This window comes from Ptiloglossa arizonensis, chromosome 7 (genome assembly GCF_051014685.1).
Source record: "Ptiloglossa arizonensis isolate GNS036 chromosome 7, iyPtiAriz1_principal, whole genome shotgun sequence".
Lineage (NCBI taxonomy): Eukaryota > Metazoa > Arthropoda > Insecta > Hymenoptera > Colletidae > Ptiloglossa > Ptiloglossa arizonensis.
Genome location: NC_135054.1, coordinates 3736783 through 3764215, shown reverse-complemented (window position 1 = coordinate 3764215; position 27433 = coordinate 3736783). Strand labels below are relative to the sequence as shown.

General features: G+C 27.4%; 1 protein-coding gene across 4 annotated transcripts; it reads right to left on the bottom strand.

Moving 5' to 3' along the window:
* Window positions 1–1543: 1543 nt before the first annotated feature.
* Taf3 (TBP-associated factor 3) lies at window positions 1544–27216 on the bottom strand. 4 transcript variants are annotated; one of them, XM_076316289.1, is made up of 11 exons: window positions 26882–27216; window positions 26506–26677; window positions 25844–26086; window positions 19130–20301; window positions 18452–19021; window positions 17116–17295; window positions 16913–17019; window positions 16288–16630; window positions 6107–6201; window positions 3285–3385; window positions 2214–2352 (listed from the first exon to the last, which is right to left on the bottom strand). In XM_076316289.1, the coding sequence occupies exons 2-10, from the start codon at window positions 26669–26671 to the stop codon at window positions 3319–3321; spliced, it is 2943 nt and encodes a 980-aa protein (XP_076172404.1). In that variant the 5' UTR covers window positions 26672–26677; window positions 26882–27216; the 3' UTR covers window positions 2214–2352; window positions 3285–3318. The 4 variants fall into 4 exon arrangements, with proteins under 4 accessions (XP_076172401.1, XP_076172400.1, XP_076172403.1 ...); XM_076316286.1 differs by lacking the exon at window positions 6107–6201 and having other exon boundaries at window positions 1544–2352; window positions 26949–27213; XM_076316285.1 differs by lacking the exon at window positions 6107–6201 and having other exon boundaries at window positions 1545–2352; window positions 26882–27213.
* Window positions 27217–27433: the final 217 nt, after the last annotated feature.

Below are 27433 nucleotides of genomic sequence, written 5' to 3'. Positions count from 1 at the left end.
AAATTATATAAAAACACAACAAAATTTAATATAGTTCTGTATACCGAAATCAATAAATAATGAATACAACTTTAAAATTTTAATGTACCCCTCAATTAAGTTTTCATTCTTATCACATTGAGACCCAAATGTTTAGGTAGATTCTTGATACTGTACCTGTTTGGGCACAATTGTAATTGCATTATAATACTTATATTTTTGTAATTTTCATACCATGCACAATAATTAATTCGTAATCTTAATTATAAATAATTAAATTATGTTACAAATAATAATTAAATCTCATAATATTTCACTTTCATTTATCGATATTTATTGTCAATTAAACGGGTAGATTTATCCATTTGGGCGCTTGTCATCAGTCTATAAAACGGGTAAATCTATCCGCGCGGGTTTCAATGTGGTAAGTGATACATCATTAGTTTCCGTGAAAAGATATTTCACATTGTAGAATTCGCGCTAAAAGTTTCATAAACGGTTGGAAATAAATATATGAAATATTATCCTTATCCGTAACTTCAAAAGATTTGTTAGAAAAATAAAGAAAGTTGTAAGGGTTAACATTTTAAGTGCAAAGCAATCGGTCAAATATTTTACAGTCACGATCGCAATGGTCCATCATTACGGAATTATTTTCAATGCATTAAAAACAGGTGAAAAATGTACACAATACACCATTACTCAGAAGCTTCTAGGTTAATGAAGAGAAAATAAAATTTTTTACTATATAATTCTTAATTTTTCATTATTATTTTTAACACGTTGACAGCTACATACGAACCATGTATTATTTATGTTTGTATTTTTAACATTATTTCCATATAAATGAATTCTTAGTGACATTGTGTTTATATATTTTGTCTATGAAAAGAAATAAATAGTGATTTTTATTCTTACTAAAAAATGAGTCCACTAAAGTTACATATTTTACTTAGTAATATATACAGCAGTAGTTTTTTTAAAGATTTGTAGTAGAAAATTAAGTACTCCAATGATGTAATATGCTTTAGTTAAATATCAACAATATGTTTGATATAAAAACGACTACAAAATAAAAAAAATTATGACGAATATTGATATAGAAGCATATTTATAGATAGACCTTTCTGCAATGTTTTCTCTGTTTGTAATTATATCAAAGTGAAATGCATACAAAATATCTATAAAATTAGATATTTTTGATATAATAGTTTTCTGTTATTATTTTCTTTAAAAACAATATAAAACTACCTCTACTCATTGTATAATGCGTTTAGAAACCCATTAAATTCAATACAATTATGTGCAAATAATCTACTGAAATAACTCACTATAAATATATAAATCAATTGCAATACGTATTTATATTTTATTACAATCTTTTATGAATTTTATTCAAATAATGAACATTCTATTCTATGCATATTTTAGCGTTTATATTCTACCTTAACTGTTCTCTAGAAGAAATTTAAATAATGAATTTTTTAATTAAGGAACTGCCAAATATCTTTATTGATATATGTTAGTATGAATGTTCCACTTGACATTTAAACAAAATAATAACTAACGACTATTTTGGATATAATTCAGTGGGTAGCTGTAAAAACATGTAAGCTAAATGAAAAAAATACTCGTATACAATAATATTCAACATATATAGAACTATATTACTGTCAGGAGTTTTTTCGGCTTCTTTACTACAAGATAATATTTATTTAAAACAAGATTTAATTTTTGTATTATATCGATAGTATTAGGCATAAAATAATAAAAAGTTAAAATCCTCACGTTAGTTTTAGCTTTGAGATGATCATGGTTCAACATCCCGTTTTGTACTTGTATTAAACTGACAATTTTTACATGATATTTTCTTTGTATAGAAAAAACAATTATCCAAAAAAACTAACACTTTTTATTAGCGATCAACGTGTTAAAATTAAATTATTTGAATCTGTCATAACGATCACAAAAGGTAACATTCTTTAAGTCAATTGAATTGCACTATCTTTCATCTTTTTACTCTTTTTCTTCACAGTCTTAACTTTCATAATAGTCTTTCCAGCCTTTCCCTTGATGGGTATGGTTTTTTCCTTTAATGACTTCATTTGTAACTTCAAATCAGTTTTCGATAATTTCTTGCTGTTTATACTCCTTACACTGAGCTTGCTGTTCTTTTTAACTTTGGTAGAGGTTTGAATCGCTGTGCCGGATCTTACACAAGATCCGGGTAGCTTGTACTAGGCGGAAACCTTCACTTTTTTCTTCCTCTTCTTCTTCTTTTTATCGTGATGAAGTTCTTGCTTTTTGGCTATACAAAAGCGGCAATACCAATCCTCGTTCTCAGCTGGTGGAACTTGCATACCAACACATACCCTGAATAATTGAAAATACATATATACATTAAATATAAAATGTAGCTACAAATCAACTAATCCTCGCAATAAAATATATTTTAGATTTTAATATACATAATTTCAAATATGTTATTTTGTAAACCATGAGATTTTATACTGTATTTGGTATAATTTTTCCTTATATTGGACAAAAATTTTTAAAGTAAAATGAAGAAATACATATATTTTTATATAAAAATAATGATTTTTATATATTCCAAATCTAACTCCAAATAGAGTAGTGTCTCGCTTATTGCGGAAATCTGCATCAAAGATACATGAGGAATCACCGTAACTACTATTTATGTTTTTTTCGGCTCGAGCAACCACCAGCTGTGAATTTGCAAACCAGTTCACTAGTCTTCCAAGCGGTGCTGCACGTGAATTCGTGTTGGAGCTACTAATGCAAACTAAAAACCTTTGTATTTCTCATTGTATATTCATAAGAGTATTATCAATGGGTTTATGAAGTTTGATCGATGAAAATAAGACCAAACGTGACCTTATTCGTACTATTTTTAATAATACGTAGTTGAAAGTTTTTTACAAATGATTCAAAATTAAAAATAATTCGAATATGGTCTTGCTTAAACTCATTTGCTTTCGAAAGAACTCACGAATCGATTAATATTACTCTCATAAAGATTCAAATTTCGATCACGTGGGATATAATTTCCCGCAACAGACGCGTGTCAAGACTCACACGCTGTTTCTGTTTCTGTTGCTGTTGCTGTAGTTTGTTTATTATCCGTATTATATACCATTCACTGACTTCCTCGAAGAATTAATTTGAGTTTGATCAGAACAAAGTTTTCTTACAGTCTTAATTTTTCCACAGTAAACGAGGAACTACTGTAGATAATTGCATTAACTTGATATTGTGTCACTATAAATTTTTATTTTTTCACTTACCAATGGTACCATGCGTCGCAATCATCACAACCAATCATTGGTGATCCATCATCCTGGTTGCCGCAAGCAGGACATATCCAAACCTGACGACCACCTTGGTCCTGAAAGACTCATATCACGATAAAAACACAATATACTTTGTTTTTACTACATTTATGGGTAACTTAACCCATCTTTTGTATTATTAACAATACGTTTTGAAATATAAAACTGTATTGATAAATTCTAAAAAAATTATACAGTTTACATCAAATTATTGAGATGTCTAAATGATATATTGTGATGTTTGCACTAAAAACTATAATTACATTTTAATTCTCAAGTTATGAGAAATTGGTAATGAATATATTAATAGAAATACTCAACGGATGCATGATAAAAACGTTTACATCTTGTGGTATACAAGATGTATTATAAATGTTATATTCATTACACATACAGACAATTTTGAATAAAAAGTATGGTAATTTGTACGAATAATTGTGTATGATATATTAAAAGTAATTATGATGCACGATACACGGTTATGAACACATGAGTATGTAAAATGTTTCTATTGTGAAACGATTATGACGGTTATTGATAAAATACAAATTAAAATTTTTATTAGTATATTATATGTTCTAAAAATAATATTGAATTTAAACGATCATTAAAAAATACTTTTATAGTAATTTTAATTATAATATACGAAAGTATATTACTTCTTTTCAACACCATGAACACGAATACTAGGAAAGGATTTACATGTTTTACAGAAAAATTAGGTTTCGGCTTGCGGTAATGAAACAAATTTTCACTTGGCCCCTAAAGCAAAAATATCTTATAATACATTGTTATTTGAGTTATTTTCCAAATAACTCAGACAAGGACCAAGTTCATCGAACCAAGATTAAAAAATTATTAAATTTTCTCAGTTTCATTCACTCTGATATTTTAAAGTTAAATATTTTACTAAATTTAAGACTGAAGATTTTAGAGGTATATTTCGGTAATTGTCCACCATCGGATAGGTATAAATTGTATACAACATATACACTCAATACAAATGCGCTTAAATTTAATTTACTCATATATTCTACAAATCAAATTTGTTTTTACTAAAATTTAAACTAAGAAGGTGTATCCTATATATAAACCATAAACAAACATTTGTAAAGATCATGTTCATAAGAGAATGCAATGTAGGAACATTGAGATTAAAGTTATATGCTGCAAGTGTCTAATTTCGTTGCATATACATTTAACTTTAATGCTCAGAAACCTAAATTAACAAATAATGAAAATATAAAAATGTCGAAAATAATTCTATTTTTAACTACAGAATTCCTTTTTTTTCTACATACTTATACAGTAATTGAAATAAAACTATATTACATAGCTATAAACTATTATATATATAAATATTATTCCTCAATTTTCTATATTATCATTATTGTGCATATATAGTATTTGTCAATTTTTGTTAAATTATTTCCGTAACGAAAAATAAATTAATAAAAATCTTAATATTCATGGTTTATAGATTTATATAAAATTGTAGTAAAATAGGAAGATCGTGGATTCGTAATTGTAAAGGGAATAATAGTTCTAAAAACTGGAATTCATTTACATAGACTGTGATTAACTATACTTTAAACTTGATTTAATACTAGTAAGTTACCATTCCATGTTTATACATAATTCTGTGGAACCCTAGTCTATCAATGCTGATAATTATGCATTTCCATACTTAAGGTTTATTGCTTTATAAATACTAAAAGCCTCAAATTAATTGAAGAAACATATCATCGAGCTTGATGATACATGTAAACTCCAATAAAAGTAGTATTAATAATTTCAAATATAAAGGACATCACATAAAATCTACAATTTATCTAATACTATTATCATAAACCCTTTCTCTACGTAATGGTTTCTCGATATATACTAAACATTACCAAATTTACTAATAATACCACTTCAAAAATTTATTTTGCATTGCAATATGTACAACAATTAAAATTTTAATCTCATACAAAACAGATTTATTAGAAATTCCAGAAACTACATTCTGGCTTTAAATGTAATACATCATCTAAAATGGTATGATAAATTGAAAAACAGTATTGAACACTCAATACCAAATTGCGAACGCGAATGGAACATTAGAACAACCATTACTGATTACTATCGGTAATCAACCGCGGCAAGCGTTATGTGGGCAACGACTAGAATAGTTGAGAGTTCTATAGTAGATGTAAGTACGTATTGAAAGGGATCATACTTTAACTTCTACTTGTAGTTATTTAGTTATTCAATTTAATCATCAAACCTGTATATATATACAAATTTAAATACTTAAATTCAGTTTCTCTTCTAAGCATATTGCATCTTCATATATTCCAAATATATAATTCTTTTGATAAATGCACATACATCCAACTTTTATTGTAGTTAATAAAATGTTTAATTAAGAATTAAATATAGGCACATTCAACTCAAATATCATCAAAGTCAGTATTATTAAAAAAAACTTATAAAATGCTTTGTATCATAAAGTTTTACTACTCCTACATTAATTTAATAAAATCTGTATAATTGTACAAGCTGTAAATATAATTAATAATATAGCTTTGTGCGCTGCATTTTAGAAGAATTCAGTTTAAGACAAAATTTTGAAACTGAAATTTAAAAATGCCATAAGGATCACATAAATTCAGGCAAGAGCTAAAGACAACGCAGGAATCCATATAATTCTATTAAATTGGAGTAGATGGAAAATAGATTATCATTGTACAAAGAATACCTAATGACTTTGTTTAGAATGGGAAGGTACTCACCACAGTAGTGGTTGGTGTTGTGGGCAGCACGATCCTGCCATTTTCTTTGTCTTCCTTAGCATCATCCTTTGTAAGAGCTGCATCTGCTTTCGTCTCTGTGCCGTTAAAATCGTCGGTTATATTCCTAACTGTTCTGCATGCTATGTTTAATGACAACATGCAAATCGCATGCAATCAACCAATTCTTCACTAATTTGTAGACTGCTTAATATTTCCCTCTCAGTATTATAAAAATTTTTTCTGAAGAGTTACTTTCTTTCTCGTTAATTTCTTAATTTGAATTAACTAATTTTGCTATAACAAGGGGATGAACCAGCAAAGTATTTTACCTTTATTTGTTTCTAAGCCTCCGTAGATCCAAAACAGTTTAAACATCGTTTAAGTTTTTCTAAATAAATGCTACACATAAACTTATTAATGATAAAATATTCTCTTTTTGTAAGTAAGGCTGCACTAGGTCACAATAAATGCTACAATCCCAAATGTATAGTCTTCTTAGTTAATAAACACATTAAAGTATTTTTTTTCGAATAAAATGGCACTATCTTTTATATCATTTTTAAAAGTAATTTCAATTAATTATCTGTATTTCACTATTAAAACAGTAATCAATAGAAGTGAATGTATAAATTATTTCACTTTAAATAATTTTATATAATGATCGATTTTAGTCGATCAACTATACTGGAGATTTACTGATAAATATCTATTGAAGTGGCATACAAATTTCTACGTGCAGTAATCCTCTGTTTCAAGACAAAAAATCAAGTCCGCCAGCTGCCTTGAATTCGAGGTCTGTCGAGAATTTGTTCTGTCTCAGAACTAGTCGAACTTAAACGGCCCATTCGAAGAGAACAGTGAATAGGATTCACCAAGTCTAAGCGAGATAGAACATTAATACAATATAACATTTTGTATATTTTTCATTAGATCTCTATGAGAATAATATTAATCGATTAACGAGTTCTTTGCGATGAAACTGAATTTAAGCGTAATTTTATTCGAAGGTACGCATGTATACGGAATAGAAATATATTCCGTTTTACACATAATTAAAAATAATTCGAGCGAGGTCATATTCGGACCCATTTTCTTTGGGTAAACCTCACCAAACCTCTCGCACTAAAAAACATAAACAGTAAGTAGTATAAATAGTAATAGGGATAATTTTGTGCCTTGAAATCAGACGATTGAAGACAAAATTCCAACTTGAAACCGTGGATTACTGTACTACTGTGCGCTATTAATACTTTTGCGACCATATAGTATCGTATAATGATAAATAATCGTAGCTGTAAAAAAGTTTTAATGAAATTGTTTGTAAATTACGTAAACTGCAATATAACAGTGATGTTTTATAATTAAATAATAACAACACGTGAAAATACCTCTTCGTAATAACTATCATAATTCTTTAAATTTTTAATTCCTGTACAATTAAATATTTTTGTATTAGGCAATAATCTTCGAAACAAGCCTTTCATACATGATGATAAATGCTTTATCCTATAAATATCGAAATTTAAAACGCAAACAAAATACATGCTTTGTAAATGCGACAACTGACTGTATATTCTTAATTATTGTTGCTCTTATTTAGAGTTGTAATGTTGAAGATCAGCAAGCGTTCATTTCCTGTAATACAACTGAACTGCAATCGCTAAACTAATATGTCATTAATTTTAGTATCTAAAACTCTTCCATTGTGCAAGACTTCGTTCAAAAATTAGCACTAAAATGAATCCTCCATTTACACTTTTAATTCATTTTAAAGTTTTCCGTGTAAGCCAAACTGTATAAATATGATGTGTTTCTAGTACTAATTTCAAAAGGTAATTGAAGTTAAGCAGAGCTATATGTATAACTTACTGTACTCCTGAAAACCTCCCCTTATAAAATTAAATTAAGATCTAAAAAAAAGATCACGTTTAAAAAGACAATGCAGAATCGCCTAAAAGATTCCCAGCTTTACCGCCTAGGAAGGCATACTATTACATTATTATTCGCAAAAGTATTAAAAGTGCCATTAATTTTCATATTTTATATTTTATGAATATCCCTATTATTTTCAGACGCTTTCAGTATGAAAGCATTTTTGACTTTTAAATATAAAATCGAATGGTTTCTCGTAATTTTATGAAAACAGCTATTGATTCTTTAATATAATCATAGTAAAATTAGTTGCACGTGTAGTCATTTTAGAAGTTTTGAATGTATAATATTGCATGGATTTTTAAATACTTTATCTTGTTTCTACGTATGAAACAAAATATTGTTATAAAATATTTACACTATAGTAATATTGTTGTAAAATATTTTTCATAATGTATGTTATATTCTAATCCTTTTTTCCATATTCTCTTATTTCATTAAAATTATAAATAAGAAAATATATTTTACAAAAATATTTAAGAACCTTACAGTAATTTCTTAATTTGGAAATAAAACATTATATATTAAATTTAACACTTATGTACATGCATATAAGCCACAAACAAATGTAACTCATAGTATCACAGTACACTAAGCTCAATATTTCACTCTTATCATAAGTAGTTAAAAAGATTAGCGATCTATAGCTACATAAAACAGTAAAGAATTAATTATTTGTCACTTCGGGAATTGATGAATGCAAAATTTTCAAATCCTTAAAAATGCTACAGAGTTTGTGCAACTATTCTAAATGATACAATTAGTTACATTATGAACATGATACAAGAAAATCAATTTAAACCAAAAGAAAATGTTCTATTAATCAAATGAGATTTTGTCAACATAAGTACAAAAGTAAAAACGAATAAAAAGATTCTGAACTTAAACTATTTGCTTTCTTGTAAAATATTTGAATTTGAAACAGAGTGTAAAAGTGATGATATAGTAAGGATATTGTAAATGTAATTCATACTGTATTTATTTTTGACATCATATCACAAATTAGTATGTTTTATAGAATTTTTTAGGGCTTATAGACACTCGTATTGAATACTGTTCTGTCGTTCATACATTAAATGTTTCAAAAATATTGTAATAGTCCTACAAAAATAATACATAAAAATGTACCATATGCGTATTTAATCAATCCACACCAATATTACCAAAGTTATTAGCGATACGAATCAATGTTTCAGATTAATCTGGAGGCACACACGTTGAGATAAAAATTATCTTACTATTTCTTCATACTACTATTGGTATTTATCACCAACAGGTGCGTACTCGTAGCCTTTTTCAATTATTACTATTTCTTATTGTATTATTGTGAATAATTTACTATCTTTGAGTTTATATTTTCTTTTTAAAATAAATGAAATGGATTTCACAAATTTCGAAATATTTTTACAGGTGGGTTCCCAAGTTGAACTTAAAGTTTGTTTGAGGGATACTATATATTCTTTATAACTTCTTTATAAAGAGTGATCCAAAGAAAAAGTCTTATGAAGTAATTTTTTGAAAACTACTAGAAATAATGACAAAATTTGCTTTATTTTCCGATCTGTAAGGAAAGAAAATCGCGATAAACTTCGAAAAAGTCTTTTTCACAGAAAGAGACATTTTAAAACTCCCTAATCACAATTTGACTATATAAAAAAATTTCTATTCTGAATGCCCGTATATACGTATAAATATGTGTGTGCCTTAATATGATTGCGTCTAAACAGCTTAATGAATTTCAATGATACGTTATATTTGAGTTAAATGTTCTCATCGCAAAATTTGATTAAATTTGTAGAAAAATCAATTCTTAACAATGGTTAACTCTTATGGTTCTGTAACTTTTTTAATACATATTCAACATTTTTTGTTTAATATTTGAAATAAATTTTGCAAAAAATTCAATTTTATGCACAAAAAGTTCAATAAATCTCTTTTCTATCCTTCCTAATAATAAAAATATTAAATGAAATCTTATTCATTGCATACTTAAATTACATTTTCTTTTGTCGAAAAATATTATAATGTTTTTGTTTGTGTTAATTTTATAATGCAATTGTCCTTTGTTATGTAGATTTGTGAACGAGATCATTTAAGATCATTTTGTCAACTACATACTAAATAGAGCATGCTTAAATTTGATGCTAGATCGGGTTGTCGTTTGATCTAAAAATAACGATTTATTCAAGAAACATTGTGAACGTATCAATTCAGCAAGTAATACTAGAGGACATTCTTTGCTACTGGTGCCATGAAGACACTATTTTTTTCAATGCTATTATACCGTAATTAAGAATATATCTGTAATTTTTATCGTATTTTTTCAATATTACAATCACAGTAAAAATTTCGCTAAGAAAATAATCATTCGTAATGATTTAATTATGAATCCGTTTGAAATGGGCTACTATCTCAAGATAAGGAAATGTTAAGCAACTTATCTTTTGAGAACGTCCTATAATATTTATAAATATTGTTCAATATTCATACGCAAATACACTATCGTCCATAAGTCACCGGACACTATGGCAAATTAAGGTATTGGCAATTTTATTCCATAAAATTACCTATATTGTGAAATTAAGTTACTATGTATTACACACATATATAAATATATATATATATATATATATATATATATATATATATATAAAATATGTCATACAAATTATATGACAAAAATCTTACCAAAAAATATAAGATTTCTTTTTATTTTAAATACGTTTTCCTAACTCTTCTACCCAATTCATCCCGTAATTTCTCAATTAAAATCCGGTGATTGCAGAAGCTATATTATAATTTGTAATTCATTATTGTCTTCTAATTCCTTTAAATAGTTTTTACAAATTTTCGAAATATGCTTGGGATCGTTATCCTGTATAAATGCAAAGTTTTGGCCTATTAATCTTCTTCTAGACGACACTGCGTGATTACGAACATGTTCAAATATTGTTCCTTCTTCAATATTCCTTGAATTCCTTGAAATCCACCAGATAGTTTTGCACCGAAGAATCCCCATAGCATTACAGATTGCTCACCATGTTTTATAGTTGGAACGACACAATAAGGTATCAATTTTTTATTTGATTTTCTTTGCACAAAACTCATCGCTTTGTAGCAAAAACTTCAAATTTCGACTTATCAGTCCATAATATATTTTCCCCAGTTGTTAACATTCTAATCTTTGTATGTTTTTATCCACTGTAGCCATTTTTTCTTATTTTCAATCCTTAAATGTGATTTTTTTAACAGCAACACAGCCGCGAAGTCTTAATTGGAAAAGATGTCGATTGACTGTTATTGTCTCAATTGAATCTTTTCGATCTTTATTAACTTATGCGGTAATTTCTGCTGCTGTCAGTCTCCCATTACATTTACTTGTTTGTACGTACCAACTCTCATTTTTAGTTATTCTTTTTAAATGTCCAGTTCTTTTTTTTTTGTACACAAAATCATTAAAATCACTTAACTTCTTCATTGTATCATATATTGTAGATTTCGGAATTTTATATTTTGACGCAACTTCTCAAACAGAATATACTTGTTTTTCAAGAATAACAAAAATTGTATGTTTTTTCACAGACACCTCTTTTTTAGAACTACTTATTCTGATCACATGCACTGTCAAACTAAAAATAACAAAAGGTCAACTAACAGTTCCATGTCTTATTTCTGTTAAGTTCTGTTCTCTTAAACCTTTTAAAAGAGCTTGTAAACATTCAAAAATGGTGCAGATATACTTTTCAGATAGTTTTGAAATTTCAATCGAAAAAGAAAAAATTCGCAAAATTTTGTTCTGTTGAGTTGAATATGATATTACATGTATGCAGTCTTCTATTAACATTTATTTAAACTATACACGTAAAATATTAATTTCGTTTTCAGGTATTATTGCAAAATAAGTATGTATAATAAAATTCTACAATAACATTAATCCAGAAAAGTATATCTGTGTTCTAGTGACCATTTTGTTCAAAATAAGCAAGTGATCCCCCGCTGACTTATGGACGGGGTACTTTTTACCCTAAGCCGTAATTACAGAAACACGTGTATGTATTCTATCAAATGTAGTAATTGACAGAATGACATTGATTAATGCATATCATTGTTTTGCCTTTCTCTGAAACTATATAGGGCTATGTAAAAAAAAGTAATTAATTCTATTTTTAAAAATAGTCCTGTTCCTCTCGTATTTTTCAACTTTTACTAAAACATTTTTTAATACCACTAATTATTTCGATGACATTGGCGTAGTTCGATAAAATGGGCCACCCTATATATAAAAATTAAATAATGTTACGCAACAAAATTAAAGAAAAAACAGAATATTTAAATTACATATGTCACTATTTATAAAAAATTAACGTTACGAATCAAAATAATTAATTTAGAAATTATAAACATGTACTGCATGATTTTAATGAATACTAAATCATATCTATAAAAATGTCATATCGAAAAAATCTAAGTTACAAAAAAGCAAATACCATTATTATTAATTAAACCTGTGCGGATACCTGATCATTTTAGAGTGGATAATGTTGAATATTTTTATCAGAATCGAGTCTAAATCCTAAAAGTTTCTTGTCATATAAGATTAATCAAGTATCCGAAGCTCAATAAATTGAAGATTTTATCTGGTTGTATTAAATACTTAAATTTTCGAACTATACCGTTTTATACTCTATGTATTATTTAATTATAAAATTCCAGAAAAAAAAACATTACGGGTTAAATAAGTGATATTATTCAATTCTCAATTGAAATATAGAAACCATAACTGATCCACATTTTCAGCAAGTATTTTTATTCTTGTTACAGTACCAGTATCTTCAACACATAATATACGATAGCAAAATATTTGTGTAACATATAGTAAGGTAACGTTTCTTTTGAAAATTTTTTTTCAATTTTGCAGATTTAAAAAAATCAACAACTTCTTTATCTTTTTTCGGCTTGTCAAGTACAGATAACAAAATTTCATTATGGTAGATTTAAGTAAATCTAGATAAAAATAAAGGAAAAGATATATAAAGAGTGGAATTGTGAATCATTATTAATTTGTAAATAATTTAGAATATGGGTAACTGTTGTGAAAGAAGTTTTCAAATTTCCAATAACTATTTTAAATTGAGCTTCAGATACCTAAGAAACATCCGCATGGCAAGAATTTTCGGCACCTCCATCGTCCTGATGCATGTTAAGGCTTGAATATTTGCCCATTCTAGTTATTAACTTATATTTTTAAGGAATAGAACATATACAGTATTTCTTAACTCTTTATATAAGTACTTTTTAGAAAAGTGAAATAAAGATAAAAATGTATGTTAAACAAAATACATCACAGAACTGGATCAGGCTTTATTGGTCAAGCATTTTGCATTAGGAAAGGAATGTTGTAAGACTACAATACATGATTTTAGATGCTAAAATTTACAATGTGAATATTGTGTATTTATGTGCATGGGTGCAGTTCCAAAAAGTAATTCCAAATATTCTTTATATAGGATTGTATATTGTTTAATACTCTAACTCATGCAACTCTCATTCAAACAAGGAAAATATTGGAATTCTTTTGCAAAAATATTAATTAAAGATATATATTAATTTTTAATTTGAAGAATAGTACTTATGCCTTTTAGTATACACATACCATCAGGTCGATAAATATTTAATTATAATTGTAAACGCCTGTAATATACTGAATCAGAAATACAAAAAGTTATAAAAATATAAGTCAACAACGTGATAAAGTACTATCAACATCAAAAAGTTAAAATATCTCTTAAAGTAGTAATTTTTTTTTCAAGCACACTAATATTTTCTTGCAGTAAGTAAGAAACTTCATGATTTAAAGAACTAAAAAATATAGAATCTCATATATAAAATATTTTGCAACTGCACACAAATCCATAATAGTAACATGGGAAAAAAATTAAAGCATTTAAAAGCATAAAATTTTGCCTTATAATATTCTCTCTTTTCCTTAAATTATTTCAATAATATGGCCCAATTCAATTGCATGGAACTCTTTATATACTAGGTAGCTTGCTAGAAACAGAATTCCTATATTCTTTATTAAAAATGTAAAAAGATGTTAAAATTAAAAGTTTGATAGTTCCACAAAACAAATGAGGTGCAATAATATTTTTTCCTCAAAAATCATCATTTATTAGAATAATTAAAGTCGTCTATATTGTTTCAAATGAAACATCTATTTTTACTACAACTTATTAAACATTTGCTTAATAATAAATGTAATAATTTGTGATGTGTACATATTTTATAGATACATAGTTTTGATAATAAATCAATCATCTCATATTTTATAATAATAATTTTCAATGATATCTATGTGTAAAAAAAAAACGAATTCAAATCAAATTAATAACAAGGATCACTAACGTGAATAATAATTGTAAAACACGGTACAATTTTACAATAAAATATATACACATTAGAGGTTGATGTATTAGTCTCAAAATAGTTTCTAATACAATATAAAAAAAAAAAACAGTTTCATTTAATGAGTGTAGATGACTTCTATTATTCTGAAAACATATAGAAAAAAACTGTCTTCATACATCATTTAATCTATGAATCATCCAACTTTTAAACATTTTTTCGTATTTTTAACAGCAAAAGAACGAAAATAGTTTCCCGTTTCTAATGAAGCATCCTGTATAAGTATAGGCCCTAAATAGAGTTTATATTTAAAAATTGTTATATTTTCTTATGCTTTATTAAAACTTTTATAAAAACTGTGCTTTTTCTGAAAATATTACGCAAATTTAGCAATTGTATTTCTTTTTTCTCTCCAGAACTTGGCTACTTTTTTTGCATCAATGTTTTTTATTCATTTGCATTGATTATTTTTTTCAGTAAATTAAGTCAGATTACTTTCATTAAATGTTATATTTTTTGGACTACTTAAAATATACCATAAGTGCATTTGCATTGCAAGAGAAAATATCAAAGAAAGAAGAGAAAGTTTAAGACCCAATTGAATAGTAGTATAACATAAGAAAGGTCTTAGAACTTGGTTTCTTGATAATAATTACACTTATAATTTACGTTCATCGAGTAAACGTTGGCATTACAATCAATTACAATTATAAACAGACAATAAACAGCACCTCCAAAATATTTGGAAAAGTAAGTTCTGAGACTTTTTTCAACATCAAAAATTCCACCTGATTAACTTGATAAAAGTGCTAAACTTTGAAATAATTGAATAGATTTGTAATTACAACATGAAATACATAACAAATCTAATGTAGTCTATGAAATTTTTCTACATATATACTTTAGACAAACGTAACTATACAACAAAGCAGGCCAAATGAAAATTATACCGTCACCGCAAGTCATGAATGCATAGAAAGTAAAAAATGAAGTATTGGGAAACTGGAATTTTTGGATGAGGTGAAATTCGAATGGTACCGATGGGTTGAGTTAATCATTAAAATGGTAAAAGTAATATCAATTATATACATAATGATATATGATATATAATATGCAAGTAAAATCTTTGTTTAAACTCAAACTATCTGATATGTATTTCTATTTATATCTTTTTTACTTATTATAAAATAAGTGATGCAATTATTTTCACTATTATAATAATCTAAATACATACAGATGAAAATAAAATAATTATAATTAAAAAATGACTGATTTGATTTTAATTAAAATTTCAATTCGTGAATGAAAAAAGAGAATAGGGTTGTCACCCAAGCTTATTTTATAGTTTATTATGACTAAAGTTTTACCATTCTGATTTTTTTTTGCTTTTGTCAATTATTAAATTTATAAAACAATTCCTTAGAATTGTATATAAAATAACATTATATAAAGGTGTGTTAGATCTTTGTAATGATATTTTGTACACACAGAATGATTTGTTCACATGTATGCAAAGAATGGTGAACATTATAAAAAGTATAATTGCATTTGGTTGCAAAAACATTAACACACTTATATTCATAAATACATGGATAAATGTATTATGTAAATGAAAATTCATTATATGTTTGAATAATGAACTATAAATGACAAAGGTTCATCAATATGTAACAAAAGTTCAGAAAGAAATCAAAAATTGGTTGTAAACTTGTTCTTTTTAAAATTGTAAGCGGTGACACCCCTAAATGTATTATTTCAAAAGTAATTTTATATATTTCAGTTTCTGGTGTGTAAACACTTTCCGTATATTTGAAGAATATTTTTATCATATAAAACGTACTTACAAAATAATACGCTGGTTGTTGTTGCATCAGAGGAGTTGGGAGCTTAGGAACAGGATCAAAGTGAGATGGAGGAGTCTCCCTTTGAGGTAAGGCTTTGAAGAGAGATTTCTTTGCTCGAGGAACTGTTGCAAGTGGCACACTAGTAAGATTGGCAGAGAAAGTATCTGTAGGAAGAGCAGGGCTTCCATCTAATGTTCCCTCCTCTGTTTTCTTACTTGCCGACTTTTGCTTTGGCGGTCGCGTTACTAATGCTGATATTTTCGCTAACTCTGGACTTGGTTCCCGTTTCATCTCCTCCTCAGGCTTCTTCAGCAATGTCTTTATAGTTCTATAACACATTTCCCTAATAATAGTGTATGTATTATTACATACAATGAAATACATTCAATAGTAAGGCATTACATGTTTTATGCATAAATATTTGTTACTTTTAACTATGTGTTTTTATCTATGTATAAAAATGATAAAATACATATACAAATTTTTATAGTACTCTTTTATGATGAATAAAAAAAAAAAGAAAACAGACAGCATTACTGATAAACCCATTTTATCGATAAACCCTTTAAATTATCTATTACTTACAAAAAATGTAACAAAAAGACGGTAACAATTATAAACTTACATTTTTTTCATTGGTGTATTGTCGGGTGTTGGTGGTCTTGGAGAAGCTGTTCCTAATTTTAATGTTATTTTTGGCACAGCTTCGGAACTTTTTTCTTCTTTCTGCAACTAAATAAATGTTTTTCAAATTTAAATGATTAAATTTGAAATTTGGTTTTCTATAAAAATGTGGGAATAAATATAAATAATTAATAATGACTATACCTCCTTTTCTTTTCGTTTATCTTTCTTTTCTTTCTTTTCCTTAACTTTATCTGTCTTTTCCTTCTTATCAATTTTATCTTTCTTTTCTTTTACTTTCTCCCCTTTCTCTTTATGTTTCTCCTTTTTATCTTTCTTCTTTTTTAATTTGTCCTTCTTTTCTTTCTTATGCTCCTTTGATTTCTGAAAATACAGTTTATGTATAATAAATAATTTCTTTTTACCTGAGTGCCTTTTTGATCCTATTAATAATGATGTATTTTATATATACAAAATAAAATACTTTTTAAAATATATTACTACAGCAAAATATTAAACAAATGTAATTCCATTCCTCTGGTAAAAGAAATAAAGTATAAAATCTTTAGTTATTTATGATGTTGTATCACAAATGATATTAAATACTCTTAAATAATTTAACAGAATTTTATTTTAATACTATTAAGTTTATAGATTTAATTTTTAATAAATGTTTTAATTTTCTTTTCCGACATATATGTACTATTTTCTATCTTTTTTAGAAGTGAGTGGGTATTCGACATTTCAGTTTTTGTTACATAACTTGACAAAAACGATAATGTTTCCTATTTCGCATAAATGAAAAAACACAAATTTACTTTTAAAAAGCAAATTTTCTCGAAAAAGTAATATAATTTACAATCTAAAACCAATTGATCAAATCAATCAAAACTTGACAAATTCATATAATAGAAACACATACAGGTTGCATTAATTACATCGTTGAGTTAAATGTGCCTCTTATTTTGTTTAATTCTCGGTAACATTCAAAAAACAAAAAAAAATAGTGTGATTACTAAATATTATTTATATTAATATGTTTGCACAAACTATTATATACTTTAATATTAAACATAATTTATTTGTCCATTATTGTTAAAACCACACACATAAACAAGTAATATTAATTAATAATAAACACAATTTTAATTAGGATTTTCATTATGAATCTGGATATTAACATCTAATAACTGAAATTTTCCAAAATGTGTACAGTACATCCGTGTAGTACACCCGTTATAAAAGTCAACGATTGTACGGTCATACGCGTAAATTAAAAGCAATTATTTATTTATTATAAATAAGCAATCTTGATAACTGTTTCAAAAGTCCGAATTAATAGCACAGATATTTTTAATTCTTATAATATAAAGTGTTATTGAAAAAAAGGAATGTATAAATACGACAAATAATACAAAGTAGTATATATAAGCAAATAGTCTATAACAATAATACATATTGTTAAATATTATTAATTTTTTGATAATTTTGTAAATGTAAAAGATCATAAGCTTAAAGAAATAATACAACAAAATATTACCTTGTCATTCTTATCCGATTTTTCGACTTTGGCAGCCTTTGAAGGTAGTAATGGTATAACGGGTACTGGTGTAGGATACGTAATTGGTGCTGCAAGTGCTGACGATAAAGGCGGTGCAGCAGTACTTGTAAGAACTGGTGTAAGTATTTCTTTATCTTGTTTAACTGTCTTTGACTTATCTTCCTTTTCTTTCTCTAATTTTTCGTGTTTTGTCACTGAGAGTGTTACTTCAGTGGAGGGTGGTGCTAAAGGTTTTTCACGTTCAAGTGATTTACTCTTTGATATGGTGGAGAAGTCTTCTGATTTTACAGGTATATTTAGGAAACGAGGTGGTAAAGGCAAGTTCGGCATTGCTGGGTGAGGACCAGTACCACCCCTCCCTAAAGGTAACGGGAATCTGGGAAACATAGGATGAGGTATTAAACCAGGTGCTGGAGGAAACGTCGGAAAAAAAGGAAATGGAAGTGTCGGTGGAAAACTCGGTTCTTTGGAGAGCTGAGGTTCGGGTGCCTGTGGTGTTTTTGGCCGATCTAGTGTATCCAGCTCTATCACGTCGTTGGAAAGCTTTGTCTGAAAAATGGTAATCGCGTATCGACGATGATTTTTGACGTATGTACACATACACGTGCACTTGTGTTAATATCATCTAGTAGCATATATAAACAAAAATTAACCTACCTTTTTTGGACTACCGCAATGTTTCGGACTTCTTGATTTTAACTCCTTCTTTTTATTAATCTTTTCTTTTCTCTTTTTTTTATGATCTGTAGGAGTTGTGGGCATGTTTAATTCTGGAGTTTTCGGTGTACTAGGTGTTCCTGGTGGAGACATGTCATCAAACATATAAACATCTGATCCTGGACTTTGTGGATCAATTAACTCTCCTCCATCTGGTTGTAAATGAACATCTGGTGTATGTGGAGTCTTCTTTTCTTCATGTTTCACATCATTATCATTACGAACTATTTGCTTATCAATATTCTCATCAATTATTAAACCTGGTGAACTCTCCCTTGAATCAAGTTCTTTATATTTATGTTGTTCCAATGTGTCTTTGTCTTTATCCTCACGTGGTTTTGAAATCTTTTTGAATATATTCAATTTTTGCTTGTCCGGTTCTGATGGAAGTTTATCAATATTATCTTCTTTTTTCTCTGTTGGTGGAGATCCACCAGTAAGGTCGACTATTTTTTCTGGTTTAGTCTTTGGTTCCGTTTTTTTTGTTAATTTTGGACTACCAGCTGCCTTAGGAGATGTTAATTTAGGAGTTGATGGTCTGCTTGATGAACCTGGTACAGTGCTTTGTGATTTCCCACCTCCCAACTTCAAAGGTTTTAGTTTAGCTAATTCTTTCATACTAGCTAATTTTTTAATTTTATTATCATCTACCTTGTTTGGTTTAAATAATTCTTTAGCACGACTCTTTTTCTTATTTTCTTTGTCAACCTTACAATCTTCCGATCCTTTCTTTATAATCTTTTTCGGTTTCTTGTCATATTTTAATTCAGGAGGTACCATTGGATATGAACTAGGTTGTGGTGAATCTGAGCGAGTCTGATGTGGTGTTCGTGCCTCAGGTAGTTTTCCTTCTCGAGCAGGGGATAAAAAACCAGAGGTAGTCATCATTACACTATGAATTTCACGTAATGGTCTGCCTTCCTCTAATACTTTTACACGCTTTACTATTGGACTTTCAAATGAGACAGGATCTCCTGGCCGCTTGAAAACTACTTGTGGAGACATTCTATGAGGCGACAAATTCATCGAACTATTGGCTGATGTTCCATTACTGGATGATAAATCAGATGTTCCATTTATTAATGATTCAGTTTTCTCTGCTATGTACTCTTCTGTAAAATAACAATTTATTTTATTCCAACACAATTAATAGTATCTGCCTATTAATGTAATACTGCATTCTTTCATATGCAATAATAAAATACTACATCTTTATTTTAGAAAAAAGTTTAAAATCATTAATATAATATTATACGTTTTACTACATGTCTCGTGCTATATGATGTAAAATTCACAAAATACTTATCTATAAGATAATATCTATAAGATAATATTTCAAAAATTGTCATACATTAATTTTAATATTTGTAAATATCAATTATAAGTAATACATAGAATAAATTCCCTTTAAATTTGTTAAATTACTCATAATATATGTCATTAATATGTCATTAATATTTCATTTATATAAAAAGGTTGCAATTTAAAACAGAAAGAACTACAATAAATAAAAGTTTATTTCATAATTATTATTACCTTAATCACATTTTTTACTACCTAACTATTCATTTATCATTGTATACTAAAATTCCAAAATATGTAGAAATATGTAAAAAGTATAATCAAATTTTTTTGTGCTAAACTTCATTTTCAAAGCAATCCAATTTAGTTGTCAATTTTGAGTATTTTTCTACCGCGTTTATATACAAAATGCTTGTACAAAAGTGCTTAATTAAACAAATTTGGTAATTATTAGGAATAGTGTTTGTACAAATACTCAATTTTTGATAGATGATGTTTAATTAAAAAAATTTGGTAATTATTAGGAACATGGTCCCCAGCTTCAATTTCCGTAACTTTCAAGTATGATATTAAGGTCAATAAACTGAACAATGTTTTCCTAAACATATAACCATCAGACAATTTTAGTTTCTGAGATGTTCACAAAAAACTGTTGCAAACATTATATTGATTTCTACTTATATGTATGGGCTGCTGTTTCTACAAAGCATTAATAAAACTGTGAAACGTCTTTAGAGAGTGGATTCTAGCTAGCAATTGTCTTCTGTTTATATAAACACATCATGACAACTAAGTGCAACAAGCATGATATTGCACTGGCTCTAATTTGCAGGATTAACAGTAATCACAGGATTATCAAGCTCCTTGTTACTTCTGTTAATATCATGTAATTAATATCATGCTCCTACATAATATTTATAACAATAATATAGGAACTAATTCCAATTATTTTCGTATATATGTTTTTCTCATTTTTCATACTAGCTAATGTATATATGTATGTGTAATATATATTTTTGATTAGGTTTCTGTTAAACTAGCTTTTATTTCTCTGCGAAGTGGGGGCCACTTTCAGTCCTAAGCAACTGCAACTCCATGCTTGCTACACTTAATCACCGTGGCATGTTTATTACACACTGCATAATATATATATACACGCGCGCGCGCGCGCGCTCACATATGTATGTATGTATATAACATTTTTATTAATATCCTTTATAAACAAGGATCTATATGTATAAGCAGAATTCAATATAACATTGCAACAGTTTTTTACAAATATTTTGGAAAGTGGGACTAACCAGCAGGTATATATATAGAGAAAAATTATTGCAAATTATGTCCCTCATAATGTACTTCAAGGTCATTGAGATCAGAACTGTTCCCAATAATTACTAAGAATTTTATTCGATAGATGAACAATCATCTTTTTACACATTATACTCTGTATTTTAAGGTATTTTGTTTCTAGATTTTCAATAATATATAGATATAGATTTAGAGTACCAATAAAATACTCTAATAGATACAAATCACTAAGTGTCTTTCACCACTCATTCCAAATACACATAAGCTTAGAGCACCTATCCGTTTAATGAATCTAGATCTTTAAATAATCTTCAAAAATTTATCCCTAATTTAGTATTCAGACTTGTCCCTGAGCTCTTGACTTCTGACAGACTGATATAATTCCCATCTTTATACCATACTACTTATATGACTTTGTTACATTTCTTGTACCAAGTATATAGTATTTTGAATAGTTTTAAATTATAAATTATTCATTTTAATGTTTCATACTAGCTTGAAAGTTCTAATAGAGGATTAAGGATAAAGAATTTTTTGTCACATTTTTTTCAACTACATAAAATGCACAAGAAATGTTACAAATAAATGTTATTTCTCTTTAAAGAAACTAGCTAAAAAAGTAAACAATGGTTTAAAATATCAAGAAAAATATTATCAATATTTCTATTAATTTCAATAGTATGTTGTGTGACTTGTTAAAACATATAGTAACTCAAACAAGTTGTTTACTCCTATATGAAAAATAATATATAATAAATCCTGATTATCCCACTTCTAGAACCGATTATATCTTACAATGATTTAGTTTCTATTTTCTATTAAATACTTGACACATTTCGATCAAACTAAAAAGTTTCTTCTATATTAAATATTATATAAATATAGAGAAAGGTAAAAAGATGAAACAAACTAAAATTAATTCAATTTTTATTATTGTGATATACTTAAACACATTATTTTAAATGACATATATAGATAAAAACAAAAACTTTTTTTATATTAACAACATGAAATACATAAAATGCGTTTCTATATATTATATAAATTTGCAAAATTGTATATGATATATTAGCAATACACTTATTAGTTTATTTTGGGCCTTAAAATGAATGTCAAGGATCAGTGATTAAATGTAGATCACTATATTTCAGACAATATTATAATTATTAAAAGGAATGAAATTAATTACTTATTTGTACACAATGTATATTTATACATACATCTATGTTATATGTAATAAATATACATTAGTTTAAAATACATTGAATATTTTTTTTTCAATAAATCAAATATAGTTATAAACTGCTTATGTCACTTTTAATTTCTTATAAAGTAGGTTAAGTATGCAGGATGTATAAAACTTGTCCGTCACGACTTCTACAGCGTGATTCTTCACCTCTGGATCGATGAAAATCCATTAAAAACAAATTTCCGTAAAATTGTCCTTGATCGACTTTTTGAATGTTTTGATAGTCAATTTTTTTCAATTGCATCATGTTCTACTCGTTAAGGGGATAAAAACTATCGGAACTCAATCGTTCTCTTGGAAAACGATATTAAAGTTTCATTTAATTGCTGAAGAGATTTCACAGTTAAAATGTGTTTATATTTACATACACATGTATCCATAATAAATAGTAGTCGCGTCACAAACAGATTATTATAAAAGAATGTGTTCATCTTTCAATGCGACGAATAATTTGAGAGAAAGTGTTCAAGCATTCAGACCGTGATGAATTTATCAGTTGCCTACAGTTAACATTGAATATACAATAAAAATGCAAGAAAAAAATAATTTTTTTGTGTTTTAATTACCTCTACGATTTCTCTGTCTTCTTTTTCTTCAATGAACCCACAAGATAGCACCGTTTTGACTAATTGTTCTTAAAAGTCAGGCTTGTACACCAGCCTCAATGTGTTTACTATATTGTTCAAGACTATTTTTCATCTTCCTTTCTACATTGTATCTCCATTTTTGGCCAATATTTGGTATGGTTCAAATATATTGAAATGCCTGTTCAATTCTGCATTTTAGTTTTTGCATTGATCGTATTTCTGTGGCTGGCCGATAAACGCATTCTTTTATTGGTTCCCAAAGAAAAAAATCCAGTGGTGACAAATCTGGCAAATGAGGAGGCCATAAGTGTGGAGCAGGCCTATGTTCTATCCATTGAGTCCCAAATATTTAATTAAAAAATTAACAGACTAGTCAGCTATAATGAGTAGGAGCATCATCATGCATGAAGTAGATGGAATGACACCTGTACCTTGGTATAATCTGACGTAGTTCATTCAAAAAACGAGTTCATAGAAATCACAGATATGTTTCACTTCTTAAGGATGGCAAATAAATGGGTCCAATGATATAATTTCTAATCATTCCTACACAAACATTATCAGTGAAGTGTTCCTGATTATAGATTTCCCTCTGTTTCATCAATAGCATAAAGCATGCTTCTAATGTTTCAATAGCAAACCATTGCCTTGTGATGTCAACACAATACTAAGCAATTGACTGATCATTATTGCGTTGTTTATCTTCAACAATAATCAGTCCGAAACGCAACTACTATTTATTATTGTAGGCTTAAGATAAATATCTATATGACTGGACGTGAATGAAAAATATTTGAAACACAACGAACAATATCGAGCGAATGTTTGTAGTTTACAGTATGATATTGGTTTTGAGAATGTGCATGGATTACTAGAAACGCATCTGGAGGTTTTAGACTGCAGAAAATAAACGTGGCAGTCAAAGAAAGAGCTTTATCAAGTATGGATGAGTTGTAGTCAGAAAGTTGAGACATGTGGATTGTACAGTGGGAGTTTCATTCTTAAATGTACTTTGCATTAGTATTATCGAAGAAGTGTATTGTCGTAACCTGCCTGAATGTCTAACATTCCTACACATTATGCATACATATGTATGTGAATATAAACACATTCTAACTGTGAAATCTCTTCAGCAATTAAATGAAATTTTAATATTGTTTTCCAAGAGAACGATAGAGTTCCAATACTTTTTATCCCCTTGATGAGTAGAACATTATGCAATTGAAAAAAGATTGACTTTCAAAACCTTCAAAAAGTCGGTCAAGGACAATTTTGTGGGAATTTGTTTTTAATGGATCTTCACTGATCCAGAAGTGTAGAATCACGCTGTAATAGTCATGACATATAATTTCTATACACCCTGTACAATATCTACTACTGGCTTACTTGCAGTTGAGAATATCAGGGATGAGAGTGAGACATAATAAAAAATAACAATACTAACAAAGGAGAAGATTTATACAAGTAATTCTAAGAAATTATGGGAATAAATAAGCAATAATCTGAAAGACAGTATTATATAACTACTTGAAAATATCAATGTATGACTACTATAGATTATTCTAATCTTCTAATCAAATTTATCATTTGCTTTATGTAACAGTTACAATCTCTAGTATAGTTGATATAAAAGATATAGTAAACTGTTGACAACAATAAGGTATAAAGATAGTAGGCACTCGAGTGTCAGAAGTCAAGAGTCATTATTTTGATACAAGCATATTAAAAATTTGGGCACATTAAAGAAGACAGTTACTGCATAAGTGACAAGAAACACATTAAATAGCCTGCATGTACAACATTTGCTGTGTCTTCTACCCACATTATATTTCAATAAAATTAATTATGAGGAATTGGTTTTACACTATTCTACATAGCTTGTAAATTATTAATATTATATGCAAATATAATTGATACTTATTTTTATACTATAAAAGTATATTTAACTATAAACATTTAACAATCACTTATTCATTTTTTTATTAATTCTATAACATTTGCCAACACACTTGTAATATGAAACTATAAATTATTAATATTTAAAATTTATAAATGATATTATGATTCTGTATTTGTTGAAACAATGCTCAATTCAATTAAAAAATTAATAAATTATTTTTATATCGCTAATTTAGTTAAATTTTAAAGTTTGATATTTAGTTTTAAGAAATTATGTGTATTTAAACATATAATTATAAAATATCATACCTTCCGTATCAGGATACATAGCTGGTAAATGTTCATGCACGTGTACTGGCCTTGTTACAACTTCTCGACTTCCAGGTTTGAGAAAATTTAAATGATTTTCACGTTGAATTGGAAATTTAGGTACTGCTATAGGATATGGAACAGAGTCCACATTTTTAATATATTCTGTTAATTCTTGTGTATCAATGTTCATATGCTGGAAAGCTAAACCTAAATCGTCAAGATTTGCTTCAGTTCTTCCCACTGAAAAAACAATTTAATTGCAAACATTAAAATAATAGAAAATAAGTTTATTTTACTTTTTATAATCATAGAAAGTTTAATAGTACGTTTTAACTGCCATACTATTGCTTTGCACAGGTGTCATAACTTATTATTTTTTAGTCCTTCTTGTTCATCAATAAATACTCAATTCTTTCACGCATATTAATTTTTAATCTTCTTTTAAATATCCATTATCCATTATTTAGATCTATTTATTACAAATATATTTACACAAAAAAAAAACAAATCCATCTTTATAAATTAACTTTTACAAGGCATCCAGTGTCAGGTCATCGGCTATAAGTTAACTTATATTTCACAGTCAATATATTAATTTTTTATTGAAGGCTAGCTATGACATATGTGATATAATATTTCTAATAATTAATGATACTTACAAATTTCTGCATATTGATGTGTAAGTTTTGAAATCCGTAAAATGTATTCTTGCATAAGATCAACCATAAACTCTAGTGGTGTAGAATTAATAGAATGCCATCCAATCGTTTGGCAAATTTGAGCGACAACCATTTTTAGAACACTTCTACTATATTCTGTTGACATTTTCAACTATAACAAAAATAGAAAAATTTTAATTGGTAATAAAAATAACTATAAATTTACCATGAAACAAACTAAAAAAATTGCATTATAATATTTTATAAACATATATACCTGTTTTTAAATGTTGACATAAAAGTAATAGGATTTAATAGATTATTTTTACCATACAAAATGTACAAATTGTGAAAGGTAATATTCGATTTTACTTACCGACAAAAAAGAAATTATACAAGCGCGTTTTAATTTCTCAGCTTATTAATTTAAAACACATACATACATTTTTACTACACTATTTAACTTCATTCAGCACTCCGATATTAAGTCATGCACCTCCTTTCGATGATAATACATATTTTACTTGTGAAACTTAACGAAGTATAAATGATACAAAAGCACGGAACGCAGTGCGTCCTCACTACCTTCACATCTTCCTTTGAACAAATTTTTAATTCTTCGTAATCATCGATTCATATTACAATATACGATATACCATAATGGCGGAACGACTTTAACCATAGAAGTAAAAAATATAGCGTTGCCTTAATTCTATTTGATCCCATTTATGTTATAATATAATTATATGTCAAACATAAAAAGTTGAACAATTAAAATTTTACAGCTACTGCATCATTATTATTTTATTACTTTTGTATATATTGATACACATTTTGAGCAGTCGAATATAATTTTATATAACCGTAAACTAACCCTATAAAAGATCCTATTAAAAAAAATATAATTTTCGCAAAAACACTACTTTTC